Source organism: Podarcis filfolensis, assembly GCF_964270895.1.
Source record: "Podarcis filfolensis genome assembly, chromosome: 15".
Lineage (NCBI taxonomy): Eukaryota > Metazoa > Chordata > Lepidosauria > Squamata > Lacertidae > Podarcis > Podarcis filfolensis.
Window position 1 is genome coordinate 15,426,122 of NC_139618.1, and position 18,922 is coordinate 15,445,043.

Here is an 18,922-nt window from a genome sequence, read left to right on the forward strand (position 1 = left end):
GGGGTTGAAATAGATGAACCCTTTGGGTCCCTTCGAACCCTGTAATTCTAGGATTTTAAGTTTCAGTCCCCAATGGTTTCCAGCAACATCATTTAAGTTTCCGCCTGGTACTAGCAACGTCTGTTAATTGCCCCTTGTGATTGCTCCACTGTCAAAATCTGTTCCCACTGGATGTGGCAGAGGAAGCTTCAGTTACAAGTTCCTTAATATTCATTTCCTTTTTTTAAAGTGCACTATTTTACTGTCGTTAAAACTTGTCCACCCTCAGAACAGATGTCAATTAGAAGAGAGTCTTCCTTCTGGCTAATCCTACAGCCATCAACCTTGGTGGCCTCCACAATGTATTGGAAACAAATAGATTGGAGAGGATTCAGGCAGAAGAATGCCTGGCCAGTTGTTAAGTCAACACTGCCACCTACCGGGTAAACTCAAGATTGCTTGCATCCCATTTCTAGTGACATAAGATAGGAAATGTGCAGATGAGGGCAACCGAAGATGGAAAAGGGCCTGAGACCCAAGCCTTATGAGGAACGGTGAAAGGGGTTCGGGGTGTTTAGTCTGGAGAAGAGGGAACTGAGAGGTGATGTGATAACGCAATCTTCAAACATCTAAAGGGCTGTCACACGGAAGACATTGCAAGCTTGTTTTCTCCTGCTCTGGAGGGTAGGACTTGAACCCATGGATTCAAGTTACATGAATGGAAATTCCGACCAAACGTTAGGAAGAACTTTCTGAGGGTAAGAGCTGTTCAACAGTGGAAAGGACTCACTTGGAAGTTGGCAGAGGTTTATAAGCAAAGGCTGCATGGCCACCAGTCAGGGATTCTTCAGCTGTGATTTCTGAGTTGCAGGGGGTTCTTCAAGATGATCCCTTGGGTCCCTTCCAGCTCTATAATTCTGCAGTTCTATGCATCTAAATGGATGCGGGTGGTGCTGCGGGTTAAACCACAGAGCCTAGGACTTGCTGATCAGAAGGTCGGCGGTTCGAATCCCCGCCACGGGGTGAGCTCCCGTTGCTCGGTCCCTGCTCCTGCCAACCTAGCAGCTCGAAAGCACGTCAAAGTGCAAGTAGATAAATAGGTACCACTCCAGTGGGAAGGTAAACAGTGTTTCCGTGTGCTGCTCTGGTTTGCCAGAAGTGGCTTAGTCATGCTGGCCGCATGACCCGGAAGCTGAACGCCAGCTCCCTCGTCCAATAAAGCGAGATGAGCACCGCAACCCCAGAGTCGGTCACGACTGGACCTAATGGTCAGGGGTCCCTTTATGCATCTAACTGGCCACATGGGTCCCAGTCAGACCTGTTTCCATAACTGCTCTGCATGTGCCAACTGGTCACACCTTAAGGCTGTTCAGGTTGGAAAATGAAGGGAATAAATTCAGAAGATTACCTCCCTCTCTCATAACACTAGAACTCATCATGGACATCCCATGAAGCTGAATGTTAGAAGATTCAAGACACATAAAAGAAAGGACTTCTTCGTGCAATGCTGAGTTAAAAGGTGGAGCTCACTGCCGCAGGAGGCAAAGATGGCCACTAACCCGGATGGTTTTAAAAGAAGGTTAGATAAATTCATAATATGACTACTAGCCAAAATGGCTATGTTTAGCCGCCTCTGTCAGAGGCAGGAAACCCCCAAATACCAGCTGCTGGGAATCCCAAGTGGGGAGAATTGCCATTGGCCATTGTGAGGACTAGATGGGTCCCCTTGGCCTGCTCTTCTGATGGTCTTATCTTGCAAAGGAACTGAGAGGCAACTGTTAGGATGGGCAACTAGGCAAGCAGCCCTGGCTATGAGACAGTATCCCTAAGTGCATTATTAGTATTATTATTATATTAGTAGTAGTAGTAGTAGTAGTAGTATGAGAGCCAGTGTGGTGTGGTGATCTTAGTGTCAAACTAGGTCCTGGGAGATCAGTGTTTGAATGATGCTCACTGGGTGACCTTGGGCCAGTCATGCCCTCTCAGCCTAACCTACTCATAGAGTTGTTGTGAGAGCCTAATAGTCATTTACACCTCCACCCCACCCCCACCTGGAAAAAATAAATAAAATAAATAAATCCTTTTTACTTGTCAGCCACTTGTCACACAATAGATGATATCCAGGTGACTTACAACGCACCTCTGAGTGCCAGCATAGCCTGAAAATACTTTAGAATAAAAACACACGCAGCTCATTGAAATCCACAAATCCCCCCAATGGCAGAGACAAGGTTCAGTAGCCCAAACTCACAGCAAATGGCATCGCCATAGCCCAACAAAGGTCTAGGAGTGGGGGCAGATAAGATGTCAAGGACAGCACCAGGCAGACCTCACTGGGGAGAGAGTGTTCTATAGGCAGGGAGCCACAACCAAAAAGGCTCTGCTCTTGCTTGCCATCACCCTCTGAGTCTCCACTTAAAGAAAACACCCAGAGAAGGGTCTCAGATGAAGACCTAAGGGTCTGGTTGGGCTCATAGCCAAGGAGAGGCATTCCAGAAGATATTGGGGTCCTGAGCCATCAAGAGCTTTGTAGGTCAGAAGCCATCATTTTGAATGGGGTGTGGAAACCTAGGTTTCCCTTCTGCAATGTGGGACACCTTCATCCTCCTCAGAGTCTTCCACTTGAGTCAGATGCCTAATGTACTCCTAATGTACTCTCTGACTAATGGGAGAGCCATCCATTACTCAGATATGCACAAATGATGAATCAGCATAGAATAACTTTCTGAGAGTTCAACTTTCCCCCTTCCAAGGTGTCCAATGATGGGTGGGAGACGGAAGCTGGGAGGTGACCTTTAGTAACATGAATTGCATCTGGTTCCCAAAGTGGGTGTTTGCACCCCCTGGGGGGCGTGGGATTGCCAAGGCGGGTGCTAAGAGGCGGGGGGGCACTGGAGCTAGTATCCCTGGATCCTCAGTTCTGTTGAATTAATTCGACCAAATAGTTCTAATTCACTTTTGATTAAATGTGCAAAGAATTGTTACCGTTTTGAATTGTGTTCTGTTATGATCTTCCTTGCCATCCGTGATTCTGAATAACACTTTTTAAAGGTTTGGCGCCCTAGGGATGAGTTTAGGGAACCAAAAGCTTGGGGACCACACCTAAAGTGTGATGTTTAAGGGTAAGACCATTACTATTTTGAGGTCTACTTTTAATCCACCCTGTACCTCCTGAATAAAAGAGCAGACCTTACCTCCCTCGAGGGGGTTGGGTCCAATCCAACTGGGCAGGCAAGTCACTCAAATATTAAACTGCTGAAGGGAACGTCACACAGAGGGTCCCTCTTACCTCTTCGTCTGGTGGGTTCAAGGAGGCATCGTCCCAAGCAGGGAAGAGGTTGGAGAGATGGGCGGTCAGGAGGTGGCAAGGACGAGAAAGAGAAGGGACCAAATTAGTGCAGCGTCACACTCAAGAGCTAAGCAGAGGGGCTTTGTAGGAGTCCCCATGGCTGTCAGGACGGATGCATTTGGGCGACCAGGGAGAGCTGGCTCATTCTCCTTCCCCCCATGAGAAACACCCCCCACCTATCCATTGCATGCATCCCAAAATACATCCATCTCAGTCCAGGGAATCCCAACAGCTGTGGCGCTTCCAGTGCAAACACAGAGTTCCCAAATCAGCTGATCCACCATGCAGTGCCTCACTTTGCCCCCTAGCAATACTAGATCCGGCCCCTGCCCTGCAAGGCTCCATCCCATGATCTCCCAGATTCTGCCCTTTGATTTCAGCCGCAGGGAGAAGGAAGGGGGTGCGATGGGGGCCGACCGCCCCGGGTGTCACCACTGAGGGGGGTGATAAAATGCCAGGCGGCATTCACCGCGGGGCCTGCAGCACACCCAAGCCACGTGTCTCTCCTGGGAGTGACGCTGTGGCTTGGGCACCCGCAGGCTCCAAATGGTCTGCCTACCGTCTCCCCCTCAGTTGTAGGGCGGCTGAGTAGGAGGAGGCAGGCAGACTTCTTGGAGGCCCCGTCCCTGGGCACAGGGCACAAGCGCAGCCCCAGGCGCCTGATTGGCTGGCTCCGCCGCTGTTCAGCCACAGAAGATATGGCAACTCTTAGCATTTGTGTCATTATTTTGATGACTACTAGTGCTATTGTCTTAGTCGTCATTGCTATTAATGAGATGATGGTGGTGATTGAATTATTATAGTTCCACCCATGTACAAGGCTCTGTACACAATTAAAATAAGAAATTCCACCCTGGAGGGTATGCAGCCCCAAACAACAAATTTAAACAATAAAAAATCAATGCTTCAAAATGTGTAATTCACAATCCACAGCACCGTGTATAATAAAACTTGCTAACCAGCCCCAAAGGCCTTAGGAAAAAAAATATGAGTTTTAAAAAGAGACTTAAATGTATGAAGTGTGGGGGCAGCCCACAAATGTTCCAGAAGACAATTCTAAAGATAATGGGAGAATGAGCACTGCTGACCAGTCCTGGCCTTTTGACCACCCTTCAGTGCTGCTCCTGTCTTCACTTAACCATGCCACTCTGAGCCACAGGAAATTCAGGGTAAATTCAGAATTGCTGGCTCTGAGTGACTGATTGGCTAATACCATTACCAACATAAGAAGAACCCTGCAGGATCAGGCACATGGCCCATTGAGGCCAGCATCCTGTTCTCCCAGTGGCCGACCAGATGCCCCCAATGGGAATCCCACAAGCAGGACTTGAGTGTAACAGCATCACTCTCCCCTACAACCTAATTGTATGTTGCAAATCAGTTTCTGGTTTTAGTGGGGGGTGGCAGCAAGCAAAGAGGATTCTGTCTTAGCATTTCCAGAGGGCTAGACGTCTGCTTACAGAGAAGACAATGGAAAGCCTTGTGGTGCCTTGAATGTTGGAAGATTCACGGAATACTGAATCCAATACAGTGGTACCTCGGGTTAAGTACTTAATTCGTTCTGGAGATCCGTTCTTAACCTGAAACTGTTCTTAACCTGAAGCACCACATTAGCTAATGGGGCCTCCCGCTACCACTGCGCCGCTGGAGCATGATTTCTGTTCTCATCCTGAAGCAAAGTTCTTAACCCGAGGTACTATTTCTGGGTTAGCGGAGTCTGTAACCTGAAGCGTCTGCAACCTGAAGCGTATGTAACCTGAGGTACCACTGTACAGTCATACCTCGGGTTGAATGTGCTTCAGGTTGAGCGCTTTCGGGTTGCACTCCACGGCAACCCGGAAGTAACGGAGCACATTATTTCCGGGTTTCGCCACTCACGCATGCGCAGATGCTCAAAATGACATCACGCGCATGTGCGGAAGAGGCAAAACACGACCCACGCACGTGCAGACGCGCCGTTGCGTCTTACGTTCCATTCAGGATGCGAACGGGGCTCAGGAGCGGATCCTGTTCGCATCCCGAGGTACCACTGTACTTAATGTTGGGAGATTTAGGGCAGACAAAATAAAGCCCTTCTTTGCACCACGCATAAACTATGGAACTTGCACCCGCAGGAGGCAGTGATGGCTACCAACCTACATGGCTTTAAAAGAGGATTAGGCCAATTTGTGGAGGAAAATAAAGCTATCGGTGGCCACTATCCATTGTGGCTCTGCTCTGCCTCCACAGTCAGAGGCAGCAATGCTTCTGAATACCACTTGCTGGAAACCACAGGAGGGGAGAGGGCTCAGGTCCTGCTTTCAGGTTTCCCATTTGGCCTCTGTGAGAACAGGATGCTGGACCAAATGGGCCATTGGTCTGATCCAGCAGGCTTTCATTGTGTCCTTATGTCCTCCAGCCCACCTGTGGTGTGAATCAGTGGAGGAATGGCAGGGTTTTAATGGGCCATGCTTGTGCACTAACCAGGGGAGGGGCAAACCTGTCAATGTTAGTTTTTCTCTGCTCGTTATCTTTATCTATGTTATAATTTATTGCATCCCTACGCAACCTTCTTCTCCAGGGAGAAGCAGTGGCTGGCCCCCAAGTTCACCACCCAGTGAGTTTTGTGATCGACTTAGCCTACCTCACAGGGTTGTTGTGGGGATTAACTGAAGAAGAGGGAGACCCACGTGCATGCCACCTTGAGCGCCTCAGAGAAAAAGGTGGAAATAAATAAATGTGCGTGAACATCAAAGAACATTTGCCACTAAAAATGAAAGGGATGGGAAAGAAACAATGACTTTGCGCAGGCTAACAGAAACAAAGAAAAAATGTCTACAGCCAAGGCCTGCAAGGGGGATGCATCAGATATAATGAAGAACCTCAAAATGTTTGGCAACGCTTTGCCAACTCCTCTGCTGTTAATGAAGAATTTAGGGTATCTTCTATAGAATACAGTGGTACCTCGGGTTAAGTACTTAATTCGTTCCAGAGGTCGGTTCTTAACCTGAAACTGTTCTTAACCTGACGCACCACTTTAATAATAATAATAATAATAATAATAATAATAATAATAATAATAATAATATCTTTATTGTCATTGCCCCCTCTCAGGGACAACGAAATAATAATAATAATAATAATAATAATAATAATAATAATAATAATAATAATTTTTTATTTATACCCCGCCCTCCCCAGCCAAGGCCGGGCTCAGAGCGGCTTACAAGCAATAATAAAACAAGATTAATGATTACAACTTAAAAACAAAAATAAAATACAACATTAAAATAATGGAACATTAAAATATTAAAATGTAGCTTCATCGCAGGAGGAGAAGGAAAAGAAAAAAGAAAGAGAGCGAGGGAGGGAATCAAATTGGCTCCAAGCCAAAGGCCAGGCGGAACAACTCTGTCTTACAGGCCCTGCGGAAAGAAATCAGATCCTGCAGGGCCCTGGTCTCATGAGGCAGAGCGTTCCACCAGGCCGGAGCCAGAGTTGAAAAGGCCCTGGCTCTGGTTGAGGCCAATCTAACTTCCTTAGGGCCTGGGACCACTAGGGTGTTGTTATTTATGGACCTTGAGGCTCTCCGTGGGGCATACCAGGAGAGGCGGTCCCGTAGGTACGAGGGTCCTAGGCCGTGAAGGGCTTTAAAGGTCAAAAGCAGCACCTTAAATCTGACCCTGTACTCCACTGGGAGCCAGTGCAGCTTGAAAAGCACTGGGTGAATATGCTCCCATGGCAGAGACCCCGTGAGGAGCCTCGCTGCAGCATTCTGTACCCGCTGGAGTTTCTGGGACAGCTTCAAGGGCAGCCCCGCGTAGAGCGAATTACAGTAGTCAAGCCTGGAGATGACTGTCGCATGGATCACTGTGGCCAGGTCGGGGCGGGAAAGGTAAGGGACCAACTGCTTGATGCGGCGAAGGTGGAAAAATGTCACCTTGGCTGTTGCTGTAACTTGCGCCTCCATGGAAAGGGAGGCATCAAGGATTACACCCAAACTCTTAACGGAAGGCAATGGCACTAATTGGGCCCCCGCAAGAGAAGGGAGTTGGTCCCTCATCCCCATGCCATCCCGACCTAGCCATAGGACCTCTGTCTTCGAAGGATTTAGTTTCAATCGGCTCCCACGAAACCATCCAGCCACAGCTTCCAAGCATCTGGTCAGTGTGTTCGGGGCCGAGTCGGTGTGGCCATCCATCAGCAGATAGAGCTGAGTGTCATCAGCATATTGGTGACAACCCAGTCCAAAGCTCCGGATAATCTGGGCAAGGGGGCGCATAAAGATGTTAAAAAGCATCGGGGAGAGAATTGCGCCCTGCGGCACTCCACACACCAAGGAGTGGCGCGACGACATTTCCCTCCCTAGTGCCACCCTCTGTCCCCGACCAGAGATAAAAGAGCACAGCCAGTTACGGGCTATGCCCTGTATCCCCACGTCTGCGAGGCGGTGGTCCAGAAGATCATGATCGATCATGTCAAAGGCTGCTGACAAATCTAAAAGGATCAGCAGTCCTGACCAGCCTCGATCCAGTTGTCTACGGAGATCATCTGTTAGGGCAACCAGAGCCGTCTCCGTCCCAAAACCAGGACGGAAACTGGACTGAAATGGATCTAATGCCGATGTTTCCTCCAGAAACCTACCAAGCTGTTCAGCAACCGCTCTCTCAATTACCTTACCCAGGTATGGAAGATTTGAAACTGGGCGGTAATTGGATAGGTCTAAGGGATCTAATGAAGTTTTCTTTAAGAGTGGACACACCACTGCTTCCTTCAGTTCCCCTGGGAAAGTCCCCGTGTCAAGGGACAAATTGATAATTTCAACCAGGGTGGTCCGCGCAACATCTGGACACTCCCTAATCAGCCAAGACGGGCACGGATCAAGGAGGCAGGTGGTGGGTCTACCAACTTGGAGGAATCTATCCACATCAGTAGGGAGTATCCGATCGAAATGGTCCAACACTGGACCTGAAGTCAGTCGAGGGGCCTCCAGTTCAGTCACTGTATCTAAATTGGCAGGGAAGTCACGGCGGAGCAACAGGACTTTCTCCGCAAAAAAGCTCATGGGGCCTCCTGCTTTAGCTAATGGGGCCTCCTGCTGCCGCTGCGCCGCCAGAACACAATTTCTGTTCTCATCCTGAAGCAAAGTTCTTAACCTGAAGCACTATTTCTGGGTTAGCGGAGTCTGTAACCTGAAGCGTATGTAACCTGAAGTGTATGTAACCCGAGGTACCACTGTACTGATTTGGCTGCTGTGTAATGGGACATGCTTCTCTTCTGATAGCAATTTATTTTTTTTAGTGTGTTTATTTCCCACCTTTTTCTCTGAGGAGTTCAAGGCACATGGTCTCCTCTTTTTCATTTTATCCCCACAACAACCCAGTGAGGGAATTTACTCGGAAGCCCAGTGGGGTTTACTCTTAAGTCAGGATCACGGCACGACTTGAGACTCCCCAATTGCTAATCAAGCAGCAGCGAATGGAATAACTAGAAAATGGACAACGTCTTGCTGGGTGGAGCAGCAAGTTTTTGTTAATCTGTGACACCGAACACACACCCCGATTTGGCCCTGGTCTTACATCTTCAGGGCTTGCAGGAAAAGGATCCCAGGAAGGGACAATTTCAGAAAAGGCCACAGAGCCATTTCAGCACACACACGCAATGACAAATCAAAAATAGGAACTCTCCTTTCTTTCCCTTCCCTCTCGCCCCCTGGGATTGCGCTCCAAAAACACCCACCTTTCAGCCACCAGAGAACGTCCGTGTGCATCTCGTCCGAGACATCTAGAACAGAGGAAGAGGGGAAGAGGCATTAGGAGCTGCAGTGCAGCATCTGAGAGGCAGGAGGGAAGCTAGCCAGCCAGCCTGGGGATCCTGCTTGCTGGATTATTTTTATTGGCCAGGATCCTGAACTCAGGAGGAGAAGAAGGAGTCAAAGGCTGGCGTCCGCACCACCTCCCTGCCTGGGGAGGGGAGGCACTCTGGCGAAGCCGAGCCCACAGTGGTGGCAGGGAAGGTGGCACAGACCCCACGCCTTTCCCAGTGGCGACCTTGGGGGTCTTGCATCTCCCACAAACTGTTCTGCCCCTCAAAAGCCGAGCATTGAGGCCTTGTTTTGGCTCGGATCCAGCCCTGCTACCAGCAAACAGAGCCAGCGGCTTGCATGAGGGTTTGGGAGAGGGGTATATGTGGGGGCTCCCCAAGATATTGTCAGACTCCAACTCATCCCCAAACTTTGGGCATGCTGGCCCCTGGGGCTGGTGGGATGTAGGGAAATTGAACTTTTAGCAGGGCAGCATCTATTTTCTGGAACTCCCTGCCTTCTGACATCAGGGGGCGCCAGCACTGTCCTCTTTTTGGTGCCTGCTAAAAGTGTTTTAGTTTAGGCAAGCCTGCCCAGGCAGATAGAATGCTGACGGACGTTTTGATCTGTTTTGGGTTTATTGCTGGTTTTGATTCTTTTAAAGTGTTTTAAAAAGTTGGTTTCACTGATAATTTTATTGCTTTACAGTGGTCCTTTGGTTCTGAAACGCCTTGGTACTCAAACAGCTTGGAACCCAAACACTGCAAACCCGGAAGTAAGGTTTGCGAACTTTTTTTGGAAGCTGAATGTGCTTCGTTTTGAGTGTTACGCTTCTAATTTGAGTGCCACACTTCTGTTTTGAGTGTTACGCCAAGGTCTGTCTCAGTGTTTTTTGTTTTTGCGTTTTTTGTTTTCGTGGCTCTTTTTTGTGACTGTGTGGAACCCAGTTCAGCTACTGATTGATTGATGTGTGACTGCAGTACATTGTTTATTGTTTTCATTTTATGGATCAATGGTCTCATTAGATAGTAAAAATTCATCTTAAATTGCTGTTTTAGGGGTTCTTTTTAAAAATCTGGAACGGATTAATCCATTTTGCATTACTTTCTATGGGAAAGTGCACCTTGGTTTTGGAACAGACTTTCAGAACAGATTAAGTTTGAGAAGCAAGGTACCACTGTATTCTCGTTGTAAACTGCCTTGAGGGTTTTGTTTTGTTTTTACAAAATAAATAAGTAATAAAAGCAGCAGCAGCAACAACAGTAATCTTCCCCTCTTGTCTCTTCCAGGCCCCCTCCAAACAAGGATCCGTTGGCCCCACCTGCCATTGCCTCTGCCGCCCCCTGGTGGTGGACTCTGTGCCTTACACACACATACACAACCATTCCCAATGGGCAGCAGCTGCCACTGGTGGCAAAGCAACCTGCTTGGCATGCAGAAGGTCCCCAGTTCAATCCCTAAGGGCATCTCCAATTAATGTTACGCTGCACTGTGACCCTGTCTCAGCTGACCTGAGTGAGTGCCATATATAGGGGGCGTGCTTGGGAGAGGTGGAGAAATCCCATCCTTTCCTCATTTTAAGGTGGAGCCACCTGATTCGCACTTCCCAAATCAACATGCCTACCAAAACACAGTTCATCTTACAAAATTCGCTTTTCTCCGAAATTTGCAATGCATTTCTCCATCCAAGCGACATGTGTGGAAGTGCATGTACTTGGTGCAGTAAATCGTGCATTAAAAGGGATGTCCGGCACAATGACATTAAGAAATGCATTTGATATGGGGAAGTTGTTTTGCCAAAATGAGTATATTATGCAATATTGCATTCAAAAAGGTGTATGTTGGGAGGAAATCACAGTAAAATGCTGGTGAATTTTCATGGGGATTTTTTTTTTTTAATGCAAACTGTGAAAATGTGGAATGAGAGAGACTGAAAAGGAAATCTTTGCCTGTCAGTATTTTTTCTGCCTTGCCCTTAGCTGAACAGGAACTGGACTGAGAGCCAGCCCTACCATAAGGCAGGCTGAGAAAGCGACCTTGGGCAGCCATTTTTCCACACAGGCCTGACCGAAGGCCTTCTGTTGACTGAATTTATACCCTGCCTTCTTCCCAAAGGAGCCTGAGTGGGGAGAAGGTGGTGCCAACCTCCAAACTCACAGATGGAACTCAACTGGACAGGCAGTGGGATCCTTCTTCAGAGTAAGGCAGCAGCCTCGGGCGGCAGGTGCCGTAAGAGTGGCAAACAGCAGTCCTGCAACCCTTCCTCCTGCACCCCCTAAGCTGCCCTCCTGCCTCAGGCGCAGTTGGGGATGTTGTCGAAATAAGTGCCATTTGTGAGTCCAGTCAGATTCTGTATGTCGAATGGGGGCAGGTGTTATCTTGTCCTTTGCCTCAGGTGGCAAAATGTATTGGACCAGCCCTCACCAGGTCTGATGACTGCACTACTGTGTCCAGCCCTGCCTAGCTCAGCACTGACCACTCTGACTGGCAGCAGCACCACCTCTTCAGAGTTTCAGGCAAAGAAACCTACCTAACTGGGGACACCAGGAATGGAGTGCAGGACCTTCCACATGCAAACAGGTAATCATAGATTTGCAGAACTGGCAGGGACACAAAGGGTCATCTAGTCCAACCCCTTACAATGCAGTAATCACAGCTAAAGCTGACTTCATGTTTTAATTTATTTTTTTAAAACTAATGGGGTGGAGGGGGGCTTTTTATTTCATCTTTGCAAATCCACCTTGCCTCTGATGAGCGCGGCCTCCTCTGCCCTCCTCAAGGGGGGGCCCGGCCTGGTGGCACAAGACGCAGCCCAACAGACTCCTGCAACATACCCACAAAGAAAGCACTAAACCTCAGGGGGTCCTTCCCTCGCCGCAGGTTGATGAGGTCATCGGCCTCACTGCTGGGGCCCACACACTGCGGCCTCTGGTCCAGGTGGGCAGGCGGCTCTTCAAAACGCGCTGTCTGTCTTGGCAGGTCTTGGCTCGAGGTGGAAATGGCATCCTGTGGCAAACCCAAGGCTTCCTCCAGCTCCCCAGGAAAAGCCGCCGCGACCTTTGCTGGGTCCGGAGCCAGTGGGCTGCTTAACATCTCCCTCAAGTCTGGAGCTAAGCTGGAACAAGGCTTCTCCCTCAAATCTGGAGCTGGCAAGCTGCAGGGCTTCTCCCTCAAATCCAGAGCTAAGCTGGGATGCTTCTCTCCGAAGTCTGGAGCTGGTAGGCTGAGGTGCCTGTCCATCACATCCGGGGTGGGAGGGCTTTGGCCTGGCTGGAGCAAAGGCCACCAAGTTGACTGAGGCCCAAACTTGCTTAAGGGCCTTGGAGGCAAGAGTCCCCAGTTCACGGTGGCCTCTGGATCCGACAAGGGCCTGGGTCTTGCTATGGTGGCGGTGGTGGGCTGAAGAGAACCTCTCGGAACCTGATGGGCATCGAGGCCAGGCTCTGACTGGGTCCAAGCCGGCCCAAGGCTCCCGTGCTGTGGGGTCTCCCTGACGAGGGAGCCCCTGTGTGGAATATCAGTCCCTGGGGGGGCGGACCGACTGAGGGCTGCCTCCATTTCTTTATGAAAAGGGCACCTGTACTCAGATTCGCTCTCTGGATGAGAAGCAGGTCTGTAGACAGGCTGGAATTCTTGCGGCAGAGAGTCAGGCCAGGGGGGCACACGAATGGTGGATTTGGGGACTGTTTGGAGGGGGGTCCTCTTGGCTTCGACATCTTTCAGCAAGGAGGCCCTTCTTGCCTCAGGCTCCTGAGAGACGGATCCCCTTGGGGCTGGTTCAAGCCGGGCTTGGAGGGAACTTTTTCTCTGTTCGGCGGTGGAAAGGGGTTGCTGGCCAGGTGGCTCATGCCCCGGGGAGAAAGCCCGCTTCCAAGCATCCTCCATCTCCTGGTGGATTGGGCACAGATACTCAGATTCATACACAGGGTGGAGGGAAGGCCTGTAGATGGCCTGGATTGGTTCAGACCTTGCCTGGAGGGAGGTCCGCTTCGCGTCTGGCTCCCTGGGAGGAGAGCTCCTTCGGCGGGTGGGTTCAGGGGGTGGTTCAAGGGTGCCCCGCCTCGGATCTGGCTCCCTGGGAGGAGAGCTCTTCCGGTGGGTGGGTTCTTGAGGGGGCTCATGGGTGCCTCGCCTTGCGTCTGGCTCCCTGGGAGGAGAGCTCCTTCGGCGGGTGGGTTCAGGGAGCGGTTCAGGGGTGGCCCGCCTCGTGTCTGGCTCCCTGGGAGGAGAGCTCTTCCGGCGGGTGGGTTCAGAGTGCGGTTCAAGAGAGCTCCTCCTTGCTTCAGCCTCTGTGGGGAGAGGAAGGGCCAACCACACCTCTGCTTGAGGAGAGTCGCTCTTTGGGAAAACGGAGACCTTGTAGGCCGGCTCCGTCTGGGTCCACTCGTCCTTGGGGTTGGGGACGTGTTTGCGGATGAGTTTCCGAGGTGGCTGGCAGGTGTCCTGTGGTCCCAATTCCAGTGCCAGCTGAGGAAACGCCTTGGGCACCTGAAAGGATTCCCTTTTGGGGGGATTTACTCGTGCAGAATCCTCCTTGGGACTTGCCATAGGCCTCAGGTAGCTCTGGGTTGTCACCTGGGGCAAGTCACTCGGATTTGGGGAGATGGGGATGCATCTGTTGTCTACTTGGGTTCTCCCTATTCTGGATGCAGCCCGGGACCTCTGGTAGATTTCCTCCCGTTGCGAATTGAGGCTCTGTTGCATCGCCATCAGCATCTGGCTGTTAGTCATGGTGAGCTGCCCCGGCTGGATGGAACACTTGCCGCACCGGTAGTCCACCACCGGCTGAGGAGAGATGTTCCGGATGGACGTCCTCCCTCTCTGCGGAGGACCCCCGAAGGAGAGCTCGTTTTCTTCCTGACACCCTGACCTCAAGGCAGGTCCCTGGGAGAGCTCACTCGCTCGGCGGGATGAGGTCCCAGCTGGGAGTTCGCCCCCTTTTGGTGAGGAGGTCCTGCTCCAGAAAACGTCGCTTCCTCTGTAGGGAGAATTGTTCCGCGGAAGGTCACCCGGTTGTTGGTAGAACGAATTCTCGGAGACCCCACTCCCTCTCCGCAGAGAAGGGCCCGGAACGAGGTAGTTTGGCCCTCTTGGAGCAGACGGCCTTCGGGGTTCCTCGGCCCCCCTCTGAGAAAGGGTGCCCTGGGAGACCTCGCTTCCCTTCCGTGAAGAGGCAGCTAGCGGAACGGACAGTCTCCGGGGAGCCTCACTGACGCTCCCCCTCTGGGGCAATGCATTCTGGGACAGTTCACTTCCTCGCCGAGGGGAGGAGCTCTGGCCTGCATCGCTCCCTCTGGGGGGCGAGGAGCTTCTCAGAAACTCACTGGCTCTCTGAGGGCTGCTCCCTCGATGGGACCGGGTGCCGGAGGCTCCTTCTCGTCGAGGGGACGTGTTCCTCTGGGTCTCTCTGCTTCGCCGGGGAGAGCCCTGGCGGGGCTCTTGGGCTACGTTGGCTGGAACAGGCAGAACCATCCTGGCGGGCGACCCCTTCTCATTGGAGCCCATGGCGCCGCTGGCTTCCCCTGGTCCTCCTCCGTTGGGGCACAAGCCCTGCCGGCAGTGCTAAGCACAGGTGATCTTGGGCCCTCCATAAAGCACCTGGTTGTTCTGGGAGCATCTTCAAGGGCCCCTCCATTTCCTCAGCTCAGCAGGGTCCTGGCAAGATCACAAAGCCGTGATGTCATCCTGCTGGACTGTGATGTCATCAGACACAACCCTGAGGACCTGCCTAGAAGCCATGGCCTCCTCTCCTATGCACAGCCCTTCAAAGCACTGCATGTCTCTGACCCTGCAATGTTGGCCCTGCATCCCCAGATCCAAAATGATGAAATTTCCCTGCAGGTCTGAACAACTTTAAAATAACTCTGTTCCCAGGGCTTTTTTTCAACCAGGACTCACCGGAACTGAGTTCCGGCTCCTCTCAGGTGGGCACCATTGCCAGGATGGCGTTCATGGTGAGTTCCCTCTTTTAATAGAAAAATAGCAGTGACTGTTCCAGAGCTTAGAGACAGTTGAACAGACGCCTTTGAAAGGTGGCGGACTTCTCCTTCCTTGGGGGTTTTTATGCAGAGGCTGGATGGCCATCTGTCATGGATGCTTTACGTGTGATCCCTGCATTGTGGTTGTTGTTGTTGTTGTTGCTGTTGTTGTTTAGTCGTTTAGTCGTGTCCGACTCTTCGTGACCCCCTGGACCAGAGCACGCCAGGCACTCCTGTCTTCCACTGCCTCCCACAGTTTGGTCAAACTCATGCTGGTAGCTTCGAGAACACTATCCAACCATCTCGTCCTCTCTCATCCCCTTCTCCTTGTGCCCTCCATCTTTCCCAACATCAGGGTCTTTTCCAGGGAGTCTTCTATTCTCATGAGGTGGCCAAAGTATTGGGGCCTCAGCTTCAGGATCTGTCCTTCCAGGGAGCACTCAGGGCTGTTTTCCTTCAGAATGGTTTGATCTTCTTGCAGTCCACGGGACTCTCAAAAGCATCAATTCTTTGGCGATCAGCCTTCTTTATGGTCCAGCTCTCACTTCCATACATCACTACTGGGAAAACCATGGCTTTTACCCTGCATTGTAGAGGCCCTATAATTCTAAGATGGCAATAACTAAAGCACAACCTTTAAAAAGATGCCAGTTTTGAACAACACCGGTCCATGCACTAGAACAGGGGTGGTGAACCTTATGCCCGATGGCGGAATGTGGCCCTCCAGGCCTTTATGTTTGGCCCTCAGAGTGCTCCCCAACCCAAACCCCTCAATGGACCTGCTTTTGCCTGGCTGGAATGCATCCTTGAATTCTGTTCTTACTCTTTTTTTGTCTGGATGGAGGACTGTCTGTGGGTGTGTAGACACTAGCCTACTATACAAAGGTAAATTTTGCCTTTGCTGCTCCACCCATTTTTCCTCTGGCCACACCCACCACTGGCAGGTGGCCCTTGGGAGGTTGCCCAGAGGGGAATGTGGCCCTCGGACTGAAAAAAAATTGTTTCCCCATACTATAGGAAGAGAGCATAGCTAACAGAGATTCAGCCCAAACTACTGGTAACATTTAAGATAAATGCCTTAGAATCATTGAATTGTAGAGCTGAGACCAACAGGGTCATCTAGTCCAACCCCTGCAGTGCAGGAATCACAGTCTCCATTTGCCGGGTACCTGGAAAGTGTTCCAAAGAGATGGGGTCACCACCAAAAAGGCACTGCAGCTGCATTTCCCTACACTTTCTGTGGCAAAACGATGGAAGCACTTAGGTGGCCTGGCAGGTGGAGAAAGCACTCTCCTAAACCCCAGGCTTCACAATCTGTGCTTTTTTCTCACAACAACCCTGCGAAGTGGGCAGTGCAGTTATTCCCACTATACATGTGTGAATTGAATCTGTGTGTTAATTGCTCATTGACCGACTGTATATTATTAGTAATTTTATAGTAATATTATTACTATTATGAAGTTGTAACCTACTAAGTTCTACTCAGAGTAAACCCATTCAAATTAAAAGACCTAAGTTTATCATGTTGTTAATTCCAGTGAATCCGCTCTGAGTAGAACTCAATTGGAGACCACCCATTATTATTCTTTTTTTTAAAAAAAATAGAAAAAGTGAAAAACTAAGTTTCACAAGAAAGAAAAAGCATCCAAGAACAAATGAAGATGCATGGTAGGAAACCATCCTTAAATAATAATTTTTAAAACCCCCCTTTTTAAAAGTCCACAGCCAAATTAAAAGCCGAGACCAGCAAAGTTCAATACTTAGTAGAATACCATCATTGATGTTTAAAGAAGATTTACTGCAAACACCTGGAGACGATCTTATCATTTATTTGTTTGTTTATTGATTTATTTATCATTTTACTATGTTAATCTAGCGCCACTCACTGGTTGGATCCCTGGCTTTCACCTAGCCAGCCACCACAGCTTCTGACATTGCTCTTAACCAGCAGGAGGCGCCCTCACAAGAGCTGAGCATCAGGCGATGATGGGAATCTTCAAGGAAGATCAGCACAAGTCCAAGACTGTTTACCCCAAGGCTGGCTGGCCCATTCAGGCCCCAATATCACCACAGGAAAGTGTACATTTGAATTTAAACTGCTATGAGGTTTTTTTCCCCCAAAACAACAAAACATTGGTTTTGTTTGTAAAAAAATTAATGTAACTTGCTTTTAATGTTTTTCTTAAAAAATGTATTTTAAATGACTATTTTAGACTGTGTTGAAAACCACTGAGAGGCCTTTTGTCCTAGTAAGCAGAATATAAATTTTGTTAGATAGTCCTGAACTGTTTTTATTAGCTGTATTTTAATAGATTTGCTTTCTACATTGCATTAAATCTATTAGAGTTTAATTACTTTTAAACAATTACCTACATGCTTTTAGCTTTTTGTATTCCCCCCCCCCATTGTTTAAATCTGTGTAAATCGCCTTGAGTCGCAGTCTGGGAAGAAGGCATGATAGAATGGAACATAATAAATAATCAAGATCAAATACAAAAAAAAAAGTTTTCCTCCTGTCTCTTTTACCAGCTCTCTCACAATTCCTGCACCAACTGAGTGTGTGTCCCCCTCTGTGTAGAATCGTAGAATTGTATAGGTGGAGGGAACCTAAAGGGTCATCCAGTCCAACCCTCTGCAATGCAGGAACTGGTGTGATTGTGGTGTGAATGTGTAAATGCACCAGTGGCGTGCCTAAGGAGTGTTAAGTAGCCACGGCTACTTCTGACCACACCTACTGCTGGGATGTGAGCCCCAGAGGGTTGGGGCAGCAAGAAGATTAAGGTGCACACATTCAGACGTTGCTCTTGAGGGGTGCGAGATCGAGGTATGAACACACAAGCGTGAGCTTCTTCTAACGCCAGGAAACCAACTCTGGTTGGGCCAAGGCTGAAAAGAGTCTGTGGCAGAGATGGGGCTTTGATCTGAAGGCCCTCAGAGTAGCCCAGTGATTTATTGCTAAGCATACAGTTATTCTCTTTCATCACCAGGGTGCCACCACTAAAAAGCCCTGCTCACAAGTGCCCTCCCGCCTCTAATCTCACATCACCTAGAACCTAACACCAGCTAGGTCAAGCCAAAAGTCCAGAATCCTTTCACTCAAGTACTAAACGTCAAACAAATGCTCACTGTAATCCTCCTTACAACGACCCTGAGAGGCTGCTCCATCTTGCAGCTACAGGGAGGAATTGGGGTTGAGCTTCTGGCCACCAAGGGACGTGGGTAGCACTGTGGGTTAAACCACAGAGCCTAGGGCTTGCCGATCAGAAGGTCAGCGGTTCGAATCCCCTTGACTGTGTGAGCTCCCATTGCTCGGTCCCTGCTCCTGCCAACCTAGCAGTTCAAAAGCACGTCAAAGTGCAAGTAGATAAATAGGTACCACTCTGGCGGGAAGGTAAACGGCGTTTCCGTGCACTGCTCTGGTTCGCCAGAAGCAGTTTAGTCATGCTGGCCACATGACCCAGAAGCTGCACACCGGCTCCCTCGGCCGGTAAAGCGAGATGAGTGCTGTAACCCCAGAGTCGGTCACGACTGGACCTAATGGTGAGGGGTCCCTTTACCTTTACCTTCTGGCCACCGAGCTACAACTCAGTTCCTAGTCTTGATTTTTGCAGGATTATTGTTTTCTCCAAAGATGTCACAAGAGAAGCCGTGTAGCCGGATGAAGCCAAAAGGCCAATCTATCAAGCCCAGAATCCTATTTCCACAGTGACCCACCAGTCCTCGGTGTTTTGGGGAGAGTTGAGAGAAAGCACACTTGACAAGCTCAAAAGCTCATTTTGTCAAAGCAGCAGGAGCCCCGCCCCCTTTCTCCTGCTTTCCCCCATGGGAGGAGGA

General features: G+C 49.8%; 1 protein-coding gene across 1 annotated transcript; it reads right to left on the minus strand.

Annotated features, from left to right (window-relative positions):
• Nucleotides 1–11,773: 11,773 nt before the first annotated feature.
• On the minus strand, nucleotides 11,774–15,059 carry LOC310750299 (uncharacterized protein). The gene has a single exon (XM_083588168.1). It carries the CDS (start codon nucleotides 14,613–14,615, stop codon nucleotides 11,886–11,888), a length of 2,730 nt encoding a protein of 909 aa, XP_083444294.1. The 5' UTR covers nucleotides 14,616–15,059; the 3' UTR covers nucleotides 11,774–11,885.
• Between the last annotated feature and the right edge of the window lie 3,863 nt (nucleotides 15,060–18,922).